General features: G+C 47.3%; 1 protein-coding gene across 4 annotated transcripts in view; it reads left to right on the plus strand.

Annotated features, from left to right (window-relative positions):
- The window catches only part of TRIM55 (tripartite motif containing 55), a 36,357-nt gene extending 22,357 nt beyond the window's left edge, over nucleotides 1–14,000 (plus strand). For 3 of the 4 annotated variants that reach the window (XM_038766582.1, XM_038766584.1, XM_038766583.1), the window contains one exon: nucleotides 13,377–14,000. In XM_038766582.1, the coding sequence (XP_038622510.1) occupies nucleotides 13,377–13,499 (123 nt within the window). In that variant the 3' untranslated portion in view covers nucleotides 13,500–14,000. The remainder of the gene's footprint in view (nucleotides 1–13,376) is intronic. The other variant, XM_038766585.1, reaches the window with a different exon arrangement.
- The last annotated feature ends 9,818 nt before the right edge of the window (nucleotides 14,001–23,818 follow it).

The following is a 23,818-nucleotide window of genomic DNA, read 5'->3' on the forward strand; positions in this document are numbered from 1 at the left end:
AAGGTAGATTGTAAACTCTTTGTGTGCAGAAATATTTCTAATATAGTCTCTCAGGGACTTAGTGCAGTACTTTGCACACAATAGGTGCTCAATAAATACTATTGATTGACTGATCAACTTCCTCTATTGCTCTCACTTGCCTATTTCAAAGCATCAGAATTTTACGAGTCGTATTAAATCATCGGCCCTTCTAGAGTGCTTATTGTGAGCAAAGCACTGAGCTAGGTTCTAGAGAGCATGCAATAGAAGAGGCCACAGGCCCTACCCACAAGGAGCTTGCAATCTTCATCCAGGCTTTACTTGATTTCTGAAGGGTATGGAGATTACTTTTTGCTCTGACCTACCCCCAGTTGATATTTCGAATGTGCACTCTAGTCTGTCTTACCTTGTCATTTCTATTTGGTCCCATTGCTTTACTCATGGTAATATGCCCATCTCTCTGTCTTGCTAATACTGCCCATAATTTCAAAGTCCATCAGTCAGTGGTGTTTATTGAGTGCTTACTGTATGCAGAGCACTGTACTAAACGCTCAGGAAAGTACAAACAGGGTTGCAGGCACACTCCCTGCCCACAAGGAGCTTAGTTTCAACTAGAGTTCTGCAGGTAGAGAGGAAACAATGTCCTCACACATCTGGAGTTCCCGTGAGGTCGTATTCGCTTCTTTCTGGACCCTGGATTTCTTCCTCAGACAGAGCCCTCTCATTAATCCCAAGGTGCCAAATAAAGGAACGAGACCCGCTCAAACATGGAAAGGGATCGGAATTCCTCTTCCTTTTACACCAGCTGAGGGTCCCAGAGCCTTCACTCCTTACAGCCACTAGTTAAATCTTGTGACCTGAAATTTGTGAATAATAATTATGGTATTTGTTAAGCGCTTACTATGTGCCAAGCACTGTTCTAAGCACTGGAAATTTCCCATCAGCCCCCCCTCAGTCTCTTACTGAGTTCAGACCTGAGCAGAACCCTTAAGTGACCACAGAGCATACTGTCAGAAGGAGTTTCAGCCAATTGGAAATAAACGGGCGAGGCATAAATCCCTAAGACACCATCCACAGAGATTTAGATCATTTTTATGTAAATGGACTTTGGGGCTGAAGCCTCTCAATCACCTATGCCCTCCCCCCTTCTAGATTTCTGATCAAACATAAGAGTAAAGAAAGCAGTCAATCAATCAACCACATTTAGATTGTCCAAGGGATCAGAGACCAAGACGCGAGAGGTGCTGAAAACTATTTTTTCTGAGTTATTTTCATTTCAAAGACACTGTGGAGCCTTAAACAACCAGAGAACAAAGAGCATGATGTTATTCAAGGGCCTGATTTCCCCAGAGCACAAATGTTTTCTGTGTTCTTTGAAATAATATATTAAATTTTCCAAAACAAATAGGAATGAATGAAAATTAAACTCTGTTTTCCGCATTTAATTGAGGCCTCCATGGTGTCAAGCGATTTTTCAAACACAAATGACTAACACAGAGAGTGACTGCATCATCTTTCATACATTAAGCAGATCAAGAGTATAAATCATTTTTATGTCCAGGCACCTCCTGTGCTGGAATTTCATCTTGGTAAAAATAGAGAGACAAGTGATCAGGGCTAAAGCTGCCCTACATTAAGCGCCTAGCATTATTTCTCACTTAACAAAGTAGGAAGAGCCGGAAGACAGAGTCAAAAGGCAGGAATCTTGGAGTGATGGCTCATACTTTCCATAATGGTGGGTTAGAACACGCTTGCTATAAATAAGAAAATAATCATGAGACTCTTATGTTTCTGTTTTTCTGGATTCATCTGTGCCAGAGCTCCATTTTGTTTTCTGCTTTCTACTAGGTAAGTGACATCCTAATAAGAGTTGATTTGTGTGTTTTTACCATTAGGTTAAAAGTCAGCGATGAGTATCACTGTAGATTACAGGTCAGAGGTGCAGCTTGTAGTCTAAATCAAAGGAGTAGCAATCATCATTTAAAGAAGGAAACATAATTTAAATGACACAGAAGTGGTGTTCTGAATTCATTTCCCTCGACGATCTGTATCGCCTATACTTTAATGCCACGAGAAATGCATGAGAAGTAGAAAGCTGTGGGGGTAATTGTAATTGAACAGCTCGTGTTATTCCTGCTTCCCATGTTTCTAAATTTTCTATTACTTTGCCGTACCCTGTGACAATTGTTTCGCATTGCAAAGCCCATGGACATTTCTAGCCTTATTCATGGTGGAGGTTTTTTAAGATTTCACTGAACAAATATTTATCCAGGAGAAGGAAATAGATTCCAAGTCAAAGAGTTCGACTTAGGGCTCTGCTTCAGTTAGTTCTTAGTGGGGTGAGTCGGATTCAAGAGAAGGGGCGGTGGGTGTTTTAGGGCAGCTTGGCCTAGGGACAAAAGCGTGGGGCTGGGAGCCAGGAGACCGGATTTCTAATCCCAGCTCTGCTACTGATCTGTTGTGTGACCGTGGGCAAGTTACTTAACCTCTCTGAGCTTCATTTTCCTCATCTATAAAATAGGGATAAGATACCTGCTCTCCCCCTTCTTAGATTGTGAGCCCTGGGTGTGCCAGGGTCTCTATTGAATATGATTATCCATATCTACCCCAGGACTTAGCACGATGCTTTGGTACATAGGAGCCCTCTAGACTATGAGCTCGTGGGCAGGAACGTGTCTACATGTACTCTCCCAAGCACTTAGTACAGTGCTTTGCACCCAATAAGTGCTCTATAAATACAATTGAATGAATGAATGAACCACTTAATAAAATACCATTGTTTCTAAGGAAGCTGAGTAAAATTACATAGCTGGGTCCAACTACCTTCTGCACTTCGCCTTCTTTGGCCAGCTTTCAAATTTTCTCTCTTGATCTCTCCAGTGCCTAGGATTGCTGGGGTTTATCACATAATCCCAAATGATGGCCACACATTTTATTCTCCAGGAACTCAACACAGAATGTCATTATGTAGCCGGTCTCTGAAGGCTTGTTATGAGAAAGGGTAAAGCATGTGAACTCAGGAATGGAAAGCAATCAAGCCGAAGTTGATAAGCATGGTTTGTATTGGATTCTGCCAGAGATTATTGTGGTTCCCAAAAACACACTGACCAGTGTTTCTTGGTTTGGCCCTGGGCCTGATTGGTCATCACTCCTTCATCTCTCAGTGAGAGAAAGAGCCCACCGCAGATTGGTTTATGCAAACCAGGCCCCAAGAGTGTTCTGGTTTACTCCTAGAGCAGAGGGCTTGGCCAGGACTCCAAAATAACAATTATGGTATTTGTTAAGCGCTTACTATGCACCAGGCATTATTTTAAGTAAGATACGAGGTAATAGAGTTGGACATAATCCCTGTCTCACATAGGGCTCATATTCTTAATTCCTATTTTACAGATGAGGGAACTGAGGCCCAGAGAAGTGAAGTGACTGGCACACAGCAGACAAGTGGTGGAGTCAAGATTAGAATGTAGGACCTTCTGAATCCCAGACCCTCACTCTAGCCACTAGGCCATGCTGCTTCTGAGATAAAGCTGTCTTGGTAAACTGAGCAACTGTGATGGGAGATGAGACAGGAGAGTCTCAACTCCTCCCCAGTGCCCTAGGTTTCCACTTTCAATAACTGTGGAGTAGGCAAGAAACAGGAACCTCTTGAGAAATCACTTGAACAAGTTGTTTCCCTTCCGGAGCTCTGTTCAAGATGACTGGAGTTTCCCATCCAGCATTCAGAGCACGGGCCTGCTCTGAATCCACGGGCAAGCTTCCCACACTAACATTTTCTACTACTAGTCCATCTTGCAGCAACTCATTTACTCGAGTGTAAAAAGCATCCCAAACTCCAAGGCATGGTAGGAATTGTGACCCGATACCATCACTGGGATTCAAACCCTGGGGGGATGAGTCATCACCCGGACTGGAGCCTCTTCTTGTTCCCTGAACCCGATGCTGGGTCCTCTGCCTGGGCACTTTTTTAAAAAATCTTGAATGCAGAGAGTTTTCAGTTAGCCAGCTGATCCATGATTCAGAAATGTTAAGGAGGGGGCCCAGTGAATGCTCACATTCTCAATGTCTTGCTTCTAGTTGTTTCTAGCTTCCAGCAAACACTCCCAAGACGCAACTCTCCGAAGACCCTTATGGTTCGGTGTGTTGAAGCTGTGGTGTAATGGATAGAGCAGGGGTCTGGGATTTAGGAGGTCATGGGTTCTAATTCTGGCCCTGCCACTTGCCTGCTGTGCGACCTCGAGCAAGCCACTCCTCTGGGCCTCCATTACCTCATCTGTAAAATGGGGATGGAGACTGTGAGCCCAACGTGGGACAGGGTCTGCATCCAACCCAATTTGCTTGTATCCATCCAGCGCTTAGTATAGTGTCTGGCACATAGTAAGCTCTTAACAAATGTCATTGTTATTATTATTTTTTATTGTCCCTGGTGCCAGGGAGGGGTCAGGGCAAGGGGTGTCACGGACCTTTCCAATATCTTTAACTAAAACAATTAAGAATGATGGTATCGATTAAGCTCTCACTATGTTCCAAGAACTGGGAGACCTTCAAGGCAATCTGATTGGACACAGTCCCAGTCCTCTATGGGGTTCACGCTCTAAGAGGGAGGGAAGGAGAACAGGTATTTTACTAGGTAAAATGAAAGCTATCTTGAGAATTTGTTCCACAGATCAGCCAGCCTTCAAAAAATCCCCAAGAAGCAATTTTCCTTGAGCAATGTGATCACGGGAATCCATGCCCGCCTCAGGATCACAATCACTAGAGTGCCAGAGGAGAACACTGCTCCCCCTGCAATGGACTGTTTGTTTCAGCCCAAGGAGCACATAGTTGCTGAATCCCAATCATTGATTCCCCCCTCCCCCCATTATGTGCTCTTTCTTTGGGAAACTCCTTCTTGGAAAAATGGTTTTTCATTAGAGACGGGGAAATGTTTCATTTAGCCAAGGGCTGGCATTCAACTTGATGGGAAACATATCCAATCAGTGGTACTTACTGAGTTCCCACTGTTTGCAGAATCCTGTGCGTGGAAGAGTATAATAGAATCAGTAGATGTGACCCCTGCCCACAAGAGAAGCAGCGTGGTTTAGTGGAAAGAGCCCGGGCTTGGGAGTCAGAGGATGTGGGTTCTAATCCCAGCTCTGCCACCTGTCTGCTGTGTGACCTTGGGCAAGACACTTAACTTCTCTGTGCCCCAGTTACCTCAGCTGTAAAATGGGGATTAAGACTTTGAGCCCAACATGGGACAACGTGATTACCTTGTATCTACCCCTGCGCTTGGAACAGTGTTTGGCACACAGTAAGCACTTAACAAATACCATAATTATTAAGGAGTTTACAAATCTAGTGGGATTTAGGCCCACATTCCACCCTCAAAAACTCTGTAGTGCCTGGCCACAATCATTCTCCTCTTGAACATGCCTTGGAAAGGTAGAGGGAAACCCAGCTAGATCTCTTGACTCAGAAGCCCGTTCAGCTTTCACCTGATGAAATCTCTTTTTTTTTTTCACATTGTTTTGCTGCGAGCTCCCCACGGAGAGAGTGATTCTGATCTGATCCTGGCAGGGCAGGGAGTGGATGGAGGCCTGGTGTAGCATTTCCTGAGGAGTATACTGTTTCTGAACTGATGATCTTGTGTCTACCCCAGTGCTTAGTACAGTGCTTGACACATACTAAAAACTTAAAAGATATTATTATTATTATTGATGTGGGTTTTCTGGTCTCGTTCCCTGCTTCAATCCTGGTCCCACTTGCTGGACACCAGGAAAATCATGTATCTTATTGTTCCTGAGAATTTTAAGGGCCTTGAAAGGAAATGGTCAGTCTGCAAGTTTATTTGTAAAAATTAGACCATTTGTGTAAATTCTCACCGCCTCCTAAATAGCCTCTTCCCCCCTGGGTTGAAAAAGCCTACTGATTACTAGATTATTTAGAAAAACACTGTTTGCACTAGATGAATGGAGTTTTTCTGGCTATATGTCCCTCTACCTTAAAGAATAGATCTGCAAGCTCACTCTAGACTGTAAGCTCACTGTGGGCAGGGGATGGGCCTACCAATTCTATCTTACTCTCCCTAGCGCTTAGTACAGTGTTCTGCACCCAGTAAGTGCTCAATAAATACAATTGATTTATTTAAATCCTAAAATGCTGGGTGGCATGCTAATGTGGAGATTATAATTAAAATGTTACCTACCTTGAAAGGCATTTAACAAGGATACTCAGTATGCAACGTTTGGATAGTATGACCTGTAAACAAGCTTCATTTAAATCATACATCCTTTGAGTATGGGAAGTGAGGGAACGGGAGGAAAGTTTTCCTGGAAAATTCAGCTCTGGTCCCAGTTCTGCCCCTTCCACTGCTCTGCTGAGTGACCTTGGGCAAATCACTTAATCTAACTGGGCCTCAGTTTCCTCAAGTGTAGAATGGGGATAGAATGGATTGAGAGATGTTAGAGACTGTGTCTAATCTGATTATCTTATATCAAACACCTAGTATACTGATTAACTGTATCAAAGTGCAAAGTAAATACCATAATTAATTAAATTACCTTTCCCAGATTAGAGCAATATTGCCAGACTACGGTAGATATGGGATCATTATTATTATTATCATTATTATATTTACCAGTGCGGCTCACAGTCCTAAGTAGGAGGGAGAACAGGCATCGAATTCCCATTTTACAGATGAGGAAACCAAGGCTTGAGTTGGAATGAAAGGTCAGACCATGAGAAAATAATTTAAGAGCGAGCCATAATGTAATCCTGTGAGAAGGTTTAAAATATTCTCCAATGAATCTTCCACCGAGCAGTCCAACGTTTCAGTTTACCTGATTAGAATAATTTCTGTCCCTGATGGAATTTAGTGTCATTTTTGCTTGGCCCCAGGAAAAGAAAATGACACTTTTTCAAACTGTAATACAGGGGGGTATTGCCCTGATTGCTGAATGGAACCACGTAACCAGTGGTTATGACAGTGATCACCACACACATACCCTAAGGATATTTTGGCCTCCCGATAAGATCCTCAGATACTTATCAATCTCCTCATCAGAGCTTCCTCCTGGACCCCAGGCTGCGGTTTCTTCACTTGCCTCTGCTTTGGGCTACACAAGGTTCAGAATGCACCTGAAGTAGAGTTTGGAATTTGGCTTCTAAACTAAAAATGAGTTCCGTAGCCTGAAAACATGAACATGCCACCAACCAATCAATCAATCCATCAATAATACTGGTTGAGCATCTACTGTGGCGCACAGCATTGTACTGAGCCCTAGGAAGAATACAATAGAATTAGTCAATATGATCCCTGCCCTCAGGAGCTTACAAATCTAGCCGGGGAAACAGACACTCAAATAATTCACAGATAGGAGAAAGAAGGAAAAATGGTTATATATTATGAGTTAGTGCATAAGTAGTAGAGTATATAAGATTTGTAGAGAAGTGTTCAGAATACCATCCTGTGCCAGAATTTTGAGGGAATTCCTGCCAAGAGTTCCACCCACTCCGTGATTTTAGCTGGTAAAAACTCGAGGTCATGATCAATTTCTCGAGGCTTTTTACTCCTTAGGAAACGGTGACTGCAGCTTTGAATTCTGTTAACACTGAAGGGGCAAAGTGAAAAATTAAATTGGCCTTCAGTCACCTAGTCCAGAAACTCTTAGGTGTGGGCTCAACTCACTGTGAAATATGAGTGAGGTCCAAGAAGTATGATAAGGGTAAGAAATAATAATGATAATAGTATTTGTTAAGCGCTTTACTATGTGCCAAGCACTGTTCTATGCACTGGGGTAGATTCAAGGTATAAACTACATTTGCTGCTGTAGCTTTTGGTAGCTCAAAAATAGTTTTAACTTATCAATATCTTGGGTTTTTTAAATGGTATTTGTTAAGTACTTACTATGTGCTAGGCATTGTACTAAGTGCTGGGGTAGGTAAGAGATAATCAGGTTGGATACAGTCTCTGTCCAACATAGAGTTCATAGTCTTAATCCCCATTTTACAGATGAGGTAACTGAGGCCCAGAGAAGTGAAGTGACTTACCCAAGGTCACATAGCAAACAAGTGGCAGAGCTGGGATTAGAACCCAGATCCTCTGACTTCCAGGCTCACACTCTTTCCACTAGGCCACACCCTTTATTATTGTCCCGATCCTTTTAACTTGACTAGATCTGGATCTGCACTGGCAAGTTATACAGATAATTCAGGTGGGAAAAAAACCCACTTTGATTTCAATTGCCTAGATATTTAAGGCCAATATGCTCTGAAAAATTGCTTTCAAAGTATAGTACAATGCATCCCACTCCTCGTACACAGACATGGTGTCTGGAACCTGGTGTCTGCTAAAGATCCTTTTGAGACAACAAGTTCCAGGTGTTTTACTGAAGCTAGAAGCTAACCAACAACCATTTATTGTCCCCAAATTCCTAGTAAGTGAATTATTTTTTTTAATGTCAGAAATATTTTAAGCCCTTAATGGGACATTTCTAGAGAGAACCCAGGCCATTTTATAAATGCTGTATAGGAGGGACAAAGAATTGCAGGGTCGCGGTGGTGGTTAGATGAAGGAAGTGGGCAGTAGAACTCTGTTTTGCCCAGGACTCTATTCAAGCCCTCAATCAATCAATCAGTTAATTGTACTTAATGAGCACATACTGTTTGCAGAGCACTGAAATAAGTGCTTGGGAGAGTACAATATATGCTTGGGAGAGTACAATATAACAATATAGCAGACCTTTTCCCTGAGTTTACAGATTAGAGGGAATGATTTCTGGTAGGGGGTATCTCTCATCTCTCTACTTATCTCCGGCAAAAACTGAGTGAATCCTATAGGCCTTCCAATATTCAGTGCTCCCTGGGTATCATTCTGTGCTAAAATAGCAGGTTTGTCCAATCCCCTTGACATCCTGGAGGAACATGATAGCCCCATGTGTTAGCTATCTTAGTTTCAGCTTATAAATACAGGACAGAGTTACCAAGGTGAAGGCTTGTGCTGTGTGGTTATTTAACAAACCCAGAATAATATTCAAAATTTAGAAATGACAGATGGCCAATATCCACAATACACTTCTTCATTTGTTCCCAAACTCAACTTCTCAGCAGGAAAGTACTATCAGCACGGGTAGCAAAGTCAACCAACATTTATTTCTAATTATAGCATTTTTTAAATTATGTACTATGTGCAAAGTACAGGGGTAGATACAAGTTTATGACATCAATCAATCCATCAATCGTTATTTACTGAGCACTTATGGTATACAGAGCACTGTACTAAATGCTGGGGAGACTACAGTGAAACAGAGTTGGTAGGCATATTCCCTGTCCACACTGAGTTTACAGTCTAGAGATGAGTTTACAGTCAAGAGGTCAGCCATAATCTCTGACCTACACAAGCCTTCTTAAGAAGCACTACAATAGTCTCTGTGGGAGGTGTGACCCTGTTGGAGAGGTGGGCTGGCTTGATTTTTTTATGGTATTTGTTAAGCACTTACTATGTGTCAGACACTGCACTAAGCACTGGGGTAGATATGAGGTAATCAGGTTGGATACAGTCCCTGTCCCCTATAGAGCTCACAGTTTTAATCCCCATTTTACAGATGAGGTAACTGAGGCCAGAGAAGTGAAGTGACTTGCCCAAGGTCACACAGCAGACAGGTGGCAGAGCCAGATTTAGAACCCAGGTCCTTCTGACTCCCAGGACCATGCTCTATCCACTAGACCGCAGTGCTTCTCACTTTGATTCACTTTATTTTTTTTCCCGGGAAGATTAGCAGCCAAATGTGTTGCTTCTTCCAGCTCAGGGCTAATGTAGATAGGGCCATATATATCTGTGGCCTGAGCAAAAGGGACTCATGGCCTACAATATCAAATCTCAGTTCTGTCCCAGGGGCCAGTTGCACCATTCCTCTCTTCAGGACCGAGGCACCCTGGTCTGCAAAGTTGTAGGCGAGGAAACTGAGATGTTGAAATCTAGTAGGGCAAGAACTGCACCCACCCCAGAATCCATGAGTACTTATGGTGGCTTTCTAGGTAGGAGCCATTTCCCACAGATTTTTAACCCCAATCCTGTCCTAAAGGTTTTAGGACTAATTTCTGTCATAGACATAGCTCCTCACCCAAATCCCTCTTCTCTAGTGGCTAAATTCTCCCGGCTAAGAGTTTCCTACAAGGAGAAAGGTCAAGCGTTTGGCCTTGAAGTCCTGGGCTTTGAATTTGGCATTCAGTCTACATTTGGAAGGGAGTGGCAGAAAAACTATAAAACAACAGCGCTGTGCCCAGATTGCAGCAAGATAAATGACAGCAGGGTGAGCAGGGGAGAAAACGTGGACAAGATACTTGCCCAGCACCTGTCAGGAATATCAATTGTGCAGCTGGCTGATTCAGTGCCAGGAAGAAATGGAAAAGACGAGTCAATCTGACTAAACACCCCAGGCATCTTTTTTTAAGATCCCTCCCAGTTGAAAGATGGGCTGAGGAAGATGCATTCATCCATCAATCAATCGATCAGTCGATCAAACAGTCAATGGTTTCATGCTTTCCAGGCACCAGAGGGGCCACAAAATTCATTCCTGGACAAGAACACTGAGTAACCCTTAGTGGTATGAAAGGGAGAATGCACCTCCTTAGGGACTGAACACTTTTTAAAAAATAGTACTTGTTAAATTCTTACTATGTGCCAGCACTACACTAAGCACTGGGGTAAATACAAGATAATCGGGTTGGACACAGACCCTGTCCCACATAGGGCTCACAATCTTAATTCCCATATTACTGATGAGGTAACTGAGGCACAGGGAAGTGAACTGACTCGCCCAAGGTCACCCAGGAGACAAGTGGCAGAGCCAGGATTAGAACCCATGTCCTTCTGACTCCCATGCCTGTGCTCCATTCACTAGGTCACGCTGAACACCACAGGGGAAGGAATCAGTAGTATTTATTGAAAACCTAGCATGCAGAACACTGTATCAAGTGCTTGGAAGAACAAAATAGAATTACTAGACAGAACCCTTGTCCTCATAAGATCTACAGAGGAGAGAGACAACTAAATGATTTATAGATAGGATGAAGACGGTTTAGGGAGGGGAGTCAGTTCATGAAACCCGAGAGCAGTCAGGAATGGACCTAACACTTTTATCTCTGCATTTTGATTTGAATGTAATTCAGCATACTCACAAAATCCGCTTGGTATGTGTCAATGGCCATCCATCTGTGTTTTTCCCACGCTTACCAAAAGTGTAACTCTAAGCAGGTGGAGTAGCTTTTAGAATACGAGGCAGTACGACACACCCAGTTCTCCTGCCAGATTGTAATTGCCTCGTGGGCAGGAATCATGTCTTGTTCTGTTGTACACTTAGTACAGCACTCTGCACGCAGTAGGTGTTCAGTAAATACTACTGAGTGATTATAATGTGGGAGTTACATTGTTACAGAACTCTACATTAAGGAAAGTCTTGTGGTACCCAGCCTGTATTCATTGTCACTCAATCGCGTACCACCTTTCTTTCAATTCCATGTCACATCATATCCACACAGATCCACACTTCGGTTCACGTTCTGTAAATCCTGGAAGAAATTAGATTATTTTAAAGTGCTGCCCCGTTTCTGTTGTGTCCACATGAAGAGAGTTTCTAGACAAAGCACCTCTTTTGATGAGGGGTGCACAAATGAAACTGAATTAGAGTGAAAACATTCTAAGATCCTTAACCATGTGGAATAGTTATTAGTTTCAATTCCTAAAACCACTGTTACTTCTTTAGATTCCTTTTTTTGCATTCATTGCTAAAATAAACAGCTCTTTAGAAAATCACACTAAGCAATTTCTCTTGGGCAGGGTCAGTGAGGGCTGGGGCTAAGAATGGGGGAGGCTTTCTTGTCTTATGCCGTCGAGTCGTCTCCGACCCGTAGCGACGCCAAGGACACATCTCTCCCCAGAATGCCCCACCTCCACCTGCAGTCATTCCGGTAGTGTATCCATAGGGTTTTCTTGGTAAAAATACAGAAGCAGTTTACCACTGCCTCCTTCCGCGCGATAAACTTGAGTCTCTGCCCTCAACTCTCTCCTGTGCCACTGCTGCCCAGCACAGGTGAGTTTTGACTTGTAGCAGATTGCCTTCCACTTGCTAGCCACTGCCCAAACTAGGAGAGGGAGAAATTGTTGACTCTTTGTGTGACCTGGGATTCCCAAGAAGCCTGATCTAAGGCCAGGGAGGGAAGGTTGTCAGGAGTTGGGGAGCCCAGTCCTTTGACACTTCTCTGACCTCATGCTGAATGCACTGGTGGCTTCAGACACTACTAAAATGTGCTTCCTGGAAGTCAGGCAAGCATTGTGACTTCTGCGTGTTTCAGCTCATTCTTTCTGCTCCTGGGGTCCCTGGAGCAAAAGAGATGATTTAGCTGACTGGGCCCAGTATTTTAGCCAGAGAGCTTGAGACCCGACACATGAGGTGGTGCTGGGTGGTCAGGAGAGTCAGCCCAGGAGGGTTTGATGGAGAGAGTGAGGCAGCGGGGTGAGGGAGAGGCAGTCCATATCTACCACCCTCTCCCAGCCAAGACCCAGTCTGTCCTCAAAGCACTCTCGGGGTAACTTTATCTCCAGGCCTTCTGCCACTTCTCACTGAAGGAGGGAAGAAAGCGGGGAGAGGGGAGCAGGAGTGATGCTGTTAGAAAACCCTGATACAGGTAGAAAAGTTTCTGATACTCAACTAGCATCTTTGCCGTGTGAAGAGAGTAGCATTTTTGCAGAAACTCCATCCAGGACCTGTGGCTACATTGATATTATTATTATATTTGTTAAGCACTTACTATGTGCCAGGCACTGTACTAAACTCTGGGATAGATACAAGCTAATCAGGTTAGACACAGTACCTGTCCCAGATGGGGCTCACAGTCTTAATCCCCATTTTCCAGATGAGGTAGCTGAGGCCCAGAGAAATGAAATGACTTGCCTAAGGACACACGGCAGAAAAGTGGCAAAGCCAGTAATAGAACCCAGGTCTTTCTGGCCCCCAGGTCCAGGCTTGAGCTTCCTGCTTAAAATGCTATAGGGGGGCAGGATGATTCAAAGGATTCTGCAGGAAGACTGCCTGACTGCAGGGTTTCTCAACCAAGTTTCCCTCAGTGAGCTCTGACCGAGAATGACCTCTCAAGAAGGACCTTTTCCTTCCTTTCCTTTTTGTGGCATCAGGGCCAAAACACTACCTACACTGCATGCAGCAACATACATCCATGTCTGCTGAAACGGCTGCTTGCTACAGACTCCTAGGCCTGCAGCTGGCTGGGCTGTTGGCTTTAGACCCTTTCCCTCCCCTTCAAACCTTCTTTTTGGGGTGAAAAGGGTTAGAATCCAGCTTCTTCCAGAAACAAACTCACAAGAGAGCTTGGTCTTTTCTGACTAATCTTATCTTCTGTTGCAGACTGGGTCTGAGGCTCCTTCCACGGGGCACGGGGACGTCATCCAAGGGAATGGGGACAGAGTCGAGACCGAGCCGGCTCAACACGTCTTCTCCTTTTCCTGGTTAAACTCCCTGAGTGAATGATGCTTGCTGCTGCTGGAGAAGAATGTCCCGGCTCTTCCAACCGCTAGGCCGAGGGACCTCAGAGGCCGCAGGTGGTTCGGCCGGGATGGATGTCGAGAGCAGCCCGGAGAGCCCCGAGCTTTCATTCCCTCTCTGTTACCCGCCACGTAGGAGGGAAATGGAGAGAGGGACAGGAGATGGCATTTTGTATGAATACGGAATATTGAATTTTGATATGAAGCTTTATTGTGGGTGTGTAGGTGTGTCACAGTTACCTCTAAAGGAGAAAGAGTGAAAAAAAGTGAAACCTGGTGCTTTTTCTAACTGGCACTCTGGCTCTCCCTAACAATATCACTGGCCAATGAAAATATCATTCCCATGTTAACTCATAAATAAGTCATTTAGCAGCTCCTTGCCAATTCCTGTGCAGTAGCTGCTGCAGCTACTGACCAGAACTCCTGACCGCTGCCATTTCATTCAGGGACGGACGAAACTCAGGGGTGAGGAATCTCTCTTCACCTGGTGCCCCTCTGCAGGGCATTGTGTTGGGTGGGGGGTGGGGGCGGGGAAGAGTGGGGGTTTGAGGAAAAGTGCCTAAATCTACAGTTCAGTAGATATAATGATAGGGTGTATTCAGACATTCGGCCGTCATGAGAGGGGAAAATTTACCTCCTTACATTTTCCTGCACAACTTAACGACTACATAAAGAAGTGCCCCCAAACCTAGAGCCATTTTCCAGGGGGACCCTTAATCGCCCCTTGCCCCAGAGTAACTTTGTTCCCCTTCCCAGGGCCCTGTTAATACAGGTGCTACCTCTGGTTTGGACCCAGAAAGCCTCAGCCCTTTCAAATTTTCAACCCCTGCCACTCTCTCAGCCAGTGCACCCTCTGGCCTCTGCTTCACAAACTTACTGTCTGAAGCTGGTCACGGCTACGATGTGCGTGGATTTCAATCCTTTGAAAACTCACCCTGTATTTGACATACCAGAAGGCTTCCTTCAGAACACGGTTTATAACTCTGTAACGTGAACGGACGTTGAATAAATGTCGATTTTGGAACAGACTTAAAATGGCTTCATTCAAGATGCTCCCCCACCAGCTCTCTTTATATGACGGTACCTATTCATGTTAATGTGCCAAGCAGTGTGCTAAGCGATAGGATAGTCGGTCACAGTCCCTGCCCCACATGGGGCTCGCAGTCTAAGTAGGAGGGAGAACGGTGATTTAAAACCCATTTTACAGACAAGAAAACTGAGGCCTACAGCAGGCAAGCGGCACACCTGGGATTAAAACCCAGGTCCTCTGACTTCCACGCTCGTGCTCTTTCCACCAGGAGACGCTGGGATAATTACTCGGGTGATGATAGGGAAGGGGAAGGAGAGAGGCAGTTTCTTTCCCCCTTCTGCAGAGGAGGGGGGAGGAAGGGAGATCGCCGCTCACTTCAGCGGCGCGCAGCTGGACAGCGGCGGCCAAGGAAACGTAGGAGGGGAAGAGAACGGGAGGGAAAAAGAGGGAGAGAGTGAATAGGGAGAAAGAGAGGGAAACGTCAACTCACACTGAATCCGACCCGCCCAAGACGCGCAGACCTTCCTGGGCCTTTCCGTTTTCCAGCACGCATTGCTTTGAAAGAGACCGATTTCAGCCAAGAGCAACTGAACGAAAACTGCCAAGCCGCCTCCTCACTTGGCTGGAGGAGAAACCGGCAAGTGTTTAAACTCTAAGCACCGTTTAAGTGACCAACCTGGGCAGATCCCGGAGTGAGCAGAGTGGACAATGAGGCTTCTAGGTCCTTAATCCCAACTCATCCCTGATCTCCTCTTTCAATCGCATCCCCCCCACACACACACACTTTTGGCCCTAAGAGCAGAATGAGCAAACCTCTCATCAATCAATCATTCAGTCACATCTATTATCATCCTTGTCCGGCTGGTGAGGAACCGGAGACACTGGGGGAGGCGTGTGCACGCGTGTGTGGGAGTAGATGGCTTCGTATTCAAGAGGGGAGGGGAAGAAAACAATCGTCTTCGTCTGTCGGAACATAGCAAAAGGAAGTATATCTAAAGCCATCTTTACCTTTGCAGCTTTTATTAAAAATATAAATATTACACATTCTCTTACACAACCAAATTGACCGAGCGCTGGGAAAATGGTTTATTATGGAAATGTTTACAAGGAAAAAGTTGATCGAGGAGAGTTTACAGGATTCCCCACCCCTCGCCCAGCCTGAACTCCGAGAGAAAATGGTTTTCCTCCCTGCTCCAGCCAACCCCGCCCTCTCGCCAAGGAGGCGGCTTCCACCTGCCCTTTCGCCACGTTTCTTTAAAGCCTACACGCTAACCTACCCACGCTACTAGAACGACTTGGGAGTGGAAAAGAAAAGGAGGAGTTACGAATGACTCTTTTTTTTTTTGTTACTGCACTGAAATACACTTTTGTGCATGCGAATAAAGGGTCTAGGCTCCTTAGACGTACATCCTCTATGTTTCAAGCTATATAAAAATAAACAAATGATACCAGAGCAGCACTATGGTACTTTTTGTGCTAAATGCAGACTCTCTCTCCTTTGGCAAAACGGGGTGTCTCATTTCCCAATACTCTCCAGCAGTTTCCTGTTGCTGTGAGCTTGCTGCGCTAGCTGTTCGTCCCGGGCCATCTCCAAGACCTCTCGGAGGAGATGGAAAGTCAGGTCCAGCGAGATGGGAGGCTCTTCCGAGCGCTTCTCCCTCTCCATCGGCTCTTGCTGGCCGCCTCCCTGCGGGGTGAGCGGCCTGCGGGGGGGCAGCTGCTGCAGCTGTTGCACGGCAGCGAGGAAAAAGTTGGCTGCAGAGGGGTCTGGCGCGAAGCGGCTGCTGCTGCTGCTGGGGGAGAAGGAGGGAGAGGCCGGGCTCTTGTTGAGATGGCCCAGGCGAAGGAAGTATTCTTCTCCCATGCGGAGCAGCACGGGCTGCTGCAGCTGCTGCAGCTGCTGCAGCTGCAGCTGGGGCGGCGGCTGCTGCTGCTGCTGCTGCTGCTGCAGGAGGAAGTCGAGGGGCAGGCGGGGGCCGGCGTTGGGCCCCTTGCCGAGCAGGGGTCGGCAGTCCGGGCAGGGCGGGACGGCCACCAGCAGGATGCCGGCGGACACCAGAAGCTGCAGCTTCATGTTCGGGGGTCGGGGCGGGGAGCCACGGGGGCCGCCGAGCTGCAACGCGAGCGAGGGAGGAACGGGGCAGGGAAGGAAGGAAGAAGGAAGGAAGGAAGGGAGGAAGGGAGGGAGGGAGGGAAGGAGGGAGGGAGGAAGGAAGGGAGGGAGGGAAGGAGGGAGGGAGGAAGGGAGGAAGGGAGGAAGGGAGGAAGGGAGGGAGGAAGGGAGGAAGAAGGGAGGGAGGAAGGGAGGAAGGGAAGAAGGGAGGAAGGGAAGAAGGGGGAAGGGAGGATGAAAGGGAGGGAGGGAGGAAGGGAGCAGGGAGGAAGGGAGGGAGGAAGAGAGGAAGGGAGGAAGAGAGGAAGGGAGGAAGGGAGGAAGGGAGGGAGGAAGAGAGGAAAGGAGGAAGGAAGGAAGGAAGGAAGGAAGGAAGGAAGGGAGAGAGAGAAAAAGAGAGAGAGGGAGACAGGAGGAGGGTGGGGTGGGGGGCAATACCACAAAACTTGCTCGAGTTTCCGAGGCTGGGGCCCGGGAGCTCCGGCCGGGCGCTGTCCTCGGTGCTGAGCGGCCGGGAGGCCGGGGACCCCCCCCCCGGGATCCGCCCCTCGGGTGGGCTTCTTCCCCCGAGACCACCCCCTGCCCGCCTCGCAACGCGCCCCGCCTTGGCCGGGAACCGCGTCCTCCAGCACGCTCCCTTCTACCGCCGCTCTCCCCGAGGAAACATCAGGAGCGGCTGGCGTCCACTAGGCTCAGTTTGGGTTGGTTGGTTGTCTCAACCGGGTAACTCGGGGCCGTCCCCTCCCGTCTTCCCCACCCCACTCCCGATGCGCCTTAGAAAGCAACCCAGAGAAGCAAGGAGGGAGGAGATGGGACGCTGTCACCCCGCAGAGACCCTCCACCGCGCCAAGTTGCGCGCTCCTAAATTGGGTTTTGGAGATCCCGGGAAAGATCTGGATACTCTGGAGACACCTTCAAGCACACACGTGTATACACACACACACACACACACACACACACACACACACGTCATTGCCTTTCATCCGCACGCCCGTCGAGCCCCAGAAAGTTTTCCGAGGGCCTGGAGGCGGGCGGCAAGGCGTCTCCCTACCTTGGCGATGCTGCTGCAGGTGAGCAGGGCAGGTGGACGCCTTTGGGCGCGGGGAAAAGTTGGGGGCTTTTTTTCGGGCTCCTCTGCTCTTCCTCCGAGGCTCCCTCGGAGCTGTCCGTCTCGGAACCGGGGCTAAGATTTTTCTCGCAGCCAGAGCCCCGTTGCGGGATTTTTATAGCTTAGACCCTCTTCTGGAACCACGCAGCACTTGCCTAAGAAGATGACGCTTTCTTGACAACTTGATTGCGTGCTCCGCTCCGCTCCTGAATAAATCATGGGTCCTTCGAAGGGGCACCGGGCACGCTTTTGCTATCACAACACGGAATCTCACATCCAATTATATCAAGAGATATTTATCGCCTCCTGGGTGACGTCAGCCGGTCCTAAAGTGGGAGAGCTGTTCATGACTTGCCCATTGACAAAAAAACTTGAATGAGATTTCCCAAAGGTTGGGGAGAGGTGCCGCCGCACTGCTCTCTCTCTAGGCCCGGCCAGGACGGGGGATCAGAGAAAGTCTGGGGGGCTAGGGGGGCGGCAGGAGGGAGGAGGGCAGTCGTGGAAGAAAAGTACTTGCTAATTGGATGTTGGGCCTGCTGCCCTGTCCGCGACGAACGCCTCACCCAGCATCTCGGCATCCGAAAGGCTCCATCCTTCCATGGCTTCCACCTTCTGCCTCTTCATTTTTCCAGCAGTCACATCTCCCCCCGCCCCATCCATAACTCCATCCACCTGCTCACCTCTGTCACCCGCACCAACCCATCCACCCACCACTTCTTTCTGCCATTCATTTCTCCATCCACTCATCACTCCAACAACGAAGTTCATCGAGCGCTTAACGGCCGCCTTTCCGTCCACGCATCACCTCTCCATCCATCCATCAACTTCCAAACTTTCCCCGACCCTCCCTTCTGTCCGCAGTTAATTCATTCCATCGTATTTATCGAGCGCTTACTGGGTGCAGAGCCCTGGACTAAGCGCTTGGAAAGTACAAATCAGCAACAGAGACGATCCCTACCCGACAACGGGCTCCCAATCTAGAATTAATGCAGCAGGAGGTCTAGTTTACTGGGGCGACCGATTTCCCAGCTCTTCTCCCGGTGAAGAAGCCCTCAATTCCTCATCCTGGCCCCGGCCAGATCACCGCTTCAGAGATGAGCAGAGCTCTTGGCACAATGTCAAGGCCTAACCCCGCGTGAGCCCACTGTTGGGTAGGGACTGTCTCTATGTGTTGCCAATTTGTACTTCCCAAGCGCTTAGTACAGTGCTCTGCACACAGTAAGCGCTCAATAAATACGATTGATTGATTGATTGATTGATTGACCCCCGGCATCCCCGCCTCCCGGAGAAAGCCAGGTGTGGGAAGACTGAATGGGAACGGTCGTGTCCCTGCTCCCTCCTGCCACTGCGGTGGTAGGGAAGCAGGGTGGCTCAGTGGAAAGAGCCCGGCCTTTGGAGTCAGAGGTCGTGGGTTCAAATCCCGGCTCCGCCAATTGCCAGCTGTGTGACTTTGGGCAAGTCACTTCACTTCTCTGGGTCTCAGTTCCCTCATCTGGAAAATGGGGATCAAAACTGTGAGCCCCCCGTGGGACAACCTGATCACCTTGTAACCTCCCCAGTGCTTAGAACAGTGCTTTGCACATAGTAAGCGCTTAACAAATACCATTATTATTATTATTATTATGGGGGGGTCTTTGTCCGATCTGCCGTCTCTCCGGCTGGACGTTTAGGTCCAGGGGCGGGGAGAGAGGGGAAGGGGTGTGTGTCAGCGTGTGTGTGTATGTGTGTGAGGGCGCGCATCTTTCCACCTCAACGGCAGGTGCCACGTTTGAAACCAGGAATGCACCCCTTAATCAGACGCAGCCTGCAGTTCGCTTGGCACTTGAGACCCCGAAAGCATGCCCGAAAATAGGGGGCATCCCCCGCCCCTGCCCCCCTCCCCCCGGCAAAGATGTGGACTTCTTTCCTGGCAAACTGTGAGGCCGGATTCTTTGCTTGGGCCAATCTGGTGGGCTGTGAGCCCCACTGTTGGGTAGGGACTGTCTCTCTATGTTGCCAATTTGTACTTCCCAAGCGCTTAGTCCAGTGCTCTGCACATAGTAAGCGCTCAATAAATACGATTGATGATGATGGTGGTGGTGGGGCCGGGCAACAGGCGACGGCCTTTGCCCTGAAATCGGCTGGAAAGCGCCATCTCGGCCCATTGCACGCGGTTCATCGTATTTATTGAACGCTTACTGTGTGCAGAGCACTGGACTAAACGCTTGGGTTCCTTCCGAAGACTGGGCGCGGGCGGGGACGGGGGATGCAGAGACCCCCGAATCCCAGTATCCCCCCTTTTAGACTCCCCCTTTTAGACTGTGAGCCCACTGTTGGGTAGGGACTGTCTCTATGTGTTGCCAATTTGTACTTCCCAAGCGCTTAGTACAGTGCTCTGCACATAGTAAGCTCTCAATAAATACGATTGATTGATTGATTGATCTGGGCGCTAAACTCTCGACAGGACGACACGGTCAGGAACCTCGGCAGGACCCCAGGCCCTCCTCACTCCAGACCGGGGGACCCCGGGGTCCAGCCCTCGACGACAGGCCGACAAATCCAACCGAACCGAGGGGGAGGGCGGTGGGGACCTCCCCTCATTCATTCCTTCAATCATATTTATTGAGCGCTTACTGTGTGCAGGCCATTGGGCTAAACGCTTGGGAGAGCACCACACAACAAGGAACGGTCACATTCCCTGCCCGCAACGAGTTCACAGTCTAGGGAGAGGCGGGGAAGCAGACTCTGTTACAAATAAATAAAATGAAATTACAGATATGGACGCGGCATCGCCCTCGCCTTGGCCCCTTGAGCTCCGTGGAAGAGGGAGTCAGCCCTTGTCACAAGGGATTGAGGGATGGAAGTTCCTAGAGGTGGCCTTCCTAATGGAGTGGTGGATTTGGGAAGGTTCCTTGGGGAAGCTCCCCCTCTGCAGCCCCTGCCTCCCGTCACCGAGACTTAGCTTTCCAGGCTTGCCCCCTCTTTCCGGTAGTTCGACTCTACGAAAACCTCCAAGAAGTCTTGGGAAACTGATGGAGGCTCAGGTTAAGTGCAAAGATGAGAACTACCCAGGTAGTTTCAATTTATCTAGGCAAATTGATCCATGGGAATTAACCGGCTTTGCGGTTTGAATAATAACAATGATGGCATTTGTTAAGTGCTTACTACGTGCCAAGCACTGTTCTGAGCGCTGGGGTAGATACAAGGTTATCAGGTTGTCCCACGTGGGGCTCACAGTCTGAATCCCCACTTTACAGATGAGGTAACTGAGGCACAGAGAAGGTAAGTGGCTTGCCCGAAGTCACACAGCTGACAAGTGGTGGAGCAGAATTAGAACCCACGACCTCTGACTCCTGAGCCCGTGCTCTTTTCACTAAGCCATGCTGCTTCTCTATAAACCAGAATGACTGAAGATGCAGAGCAAAAAAATCAACCGATGGTATTTATTAAGCACTTACTGTGTGCACAGCACTGTACTAACAGCTTGGGAGAGTACAATATAAGGGTTGGTAGACACAGTCCCTGCCCACAATGAGTTTACAAAAATGAACCAGATTTCAATTCTCCCCTTCAACTTGTGCAGGACAGGCCCAGCCGGTGTCTACACTATAGTGGGAAGCTGACGTTTGAGCAGTAATTAATACAAATAATAATACTAATACTAATAATAATGGTATTTGTTAAGTGCTTACTATGTGCAAAGCACTGTTCTAAGCGCTGGGGGGAATACAAGGTGATCAGGTTGTCCCCTGTGGGGCTCAAAGTCTTAATCCCCATTTTACAGATAAGGGAACTGAGGCTCAGAGAAGTTAAATGACTTGCCCAAAGTCACACAGCTGACAATTGGTGGAGCCAGGATTTGAACCCATGACCTCCGACTCCAAAGCTTGTACTCTTTCCACTGAGCCATGCTGCTTCTCTAATAATAACTGTGGCATTTGTTAATTGCTTACTATGTGTCAGGCACTCTACTAAGCGCTGGAGTGGGGGGAGACACAAGCAAATTGGGTCAGAACTAATCCCTATCACAAATGGGGCTCACAGTCTTAATTCAGTTTTTACAGGTGAGGGAATTGAGGCACAGGAAGTGAAGTGACTTGCCCGTGGTCACACAGCAGAAAAGTAGCAGAGTCAGGATTAGAACCCAGGTTTTTCTGACTTTCAGGCCCGTGCTTTCTCTACTAGGCCACACTGCTTCTCTAATTGAGTTAATACTAATCTGGGGAATTGGCTCAATGGAGAAAAACCACCTAGATAACTCAGGACACAACTCTAGCCTCTCCTTCACTGCAGGGCTCCCTTTTCATGATTTACCCAATCACAATAACTTTTCACTTTATGTTAGTCACGTACAACCAGCCTCCAAGATAGTTGTATATTTCTTCCTCAATACTAGATGCACTTCTATTAAAGCTCAATCTAGATTTTCTCATCTGAAGAAAACTCTATTTAGCTATTCCACCTGCCACAGGCTACACACCCAAACAGTTGTTGACCCATGCTTTCCGGACAATGGGGGTTTCACAACAAACAAACCAAAACAATAAAATCCACTCTTTTCTGTTCACCAGACAGTCCACACCAAAAACAAGCAGCCTGAAGGTGTGAAAGTTTGCAGTGTGAGATAATTTTCTATATCAACATGTGCATTTTCAGAAAGATGTGGTATAACTTGGCTTGAGTCATCATTTATGGAAAGAGCAATAAATATAATAAATTTATCAACAATGTGTTGTCTCTTTAGTCATTTCTATTACACCCAAAGATATAAAAAACCCCATCAACCTTAAATACATTTTTTGATCACTGCTGATGGGTGTTTGGTGACGCACGGAAACTGGAGAAACAGTGCATTTTCTCTGGGGAAGGATTGTTACGGTACAGGTGCTTCAGCATGGGGGGCAGGGGCATGTCTGCAGTGATCCTGCACTGACCACAGGAATTGGAAGCTTTCACCGCATCCAGCCTGAGAGCTGATCAGCTCAGATAATGCTTCTCAACGTATTCGGAGAGTGGTGAAAAGTCCATGAGTTGATTAATCTTTTCTATGGGAGAGAGGAAAGGAGTCCCTCTTCCCCCACATCCACAGGCAGACAAGCCTATTTACCTCGATCTTATCTATCTGACTATCGACCCTTCGTCCATGTCCAGCCTCTAGCCTGGAACTCCTCTCCCATCACATCATTCTCCCCATCGTCACAGTCTTATTAAAAGCACATCTCCTCCAAGAGGCCTTATTCGACTAAGCCCTCATTTCCTCTTCTCCCTCTCCCCTCTGCGATGCTCTTGCACTTCGATTTGCATTCTTCATTCACCCTACCCTCAGTCCCACGGCACTTATGTTTATATCATAATTTATTTATTTATATTAATGTCACTCTCCCTCTCCAGATTGTACTCTCCTTGTGGGCCGGGAATGTGTCTACCAACACTGTTATGTTGTGCTCTCTCAAGCGCTTAGTGCAGTGCTCTGCACCCAGTAAGTACTCAAACACAATTGACTTATTGACCGATTTACAGGTGTATGCAGTGTGCTAGGTTATAACAAGTCAAACGATCAATGGAAAATTAAGTGAGAAGAGTACAACACAGGAGGAGAAGGAGAGTACAACAGTTTGAACTGTTCTCATGAAGTTTACAATTTAGTAGGGGAGAAAACCAAAATAATCATGTCAGAGGAAAAAGAGAATGAAAAATGGATAATTTGAAGAGTAAGTGTCCAAAAAATAGAATAAGTTGACATGTGCAGTAGAGCTCCAGGAGGTTGTGCGTACCTAAATTGAGAGCTAGTGGAACCAAGCTGAGGTGGTAGTTGGGAGGGCATAACCTGGTGGAAGTGGAGGGGAGAAGTCCCTCGTCGTATCTGTCTACGTAGTCCCTCCTGGGTTCCAGTAAATCAAACTTCTGGAAACTGTCAACTGACATAAGTACAGCCCCCCACAGCCAGGGTAACTAACTGCTCTTTCAAATAGTTGATTTCCAGCCAAAGGCTATAATTGTTGAAGTCGGGGCCCAGAGAGTTACAGAAGATATGCCCCACCTGCCATCCTCCTTCACAGGGAAAATGCTCTACCT

Source organism: Tachyglossus aculeatus, chromosome 25 (assembly GCF_015852505.1).
Source record: "Tachyglossus aculeatus isolate mTacAcu1 chromosome 25, mTacAcu1.pri, whole genome shotgun sequence".
In the NCBI taxonomy this organism is placed as follows: domain Eukaryota; kingdom Metazoa; phylum Chordata; class Mammalia; order Monotremata; family Tachyglossidae; genus Tachyglossus; species Tachyglossus aculeatus.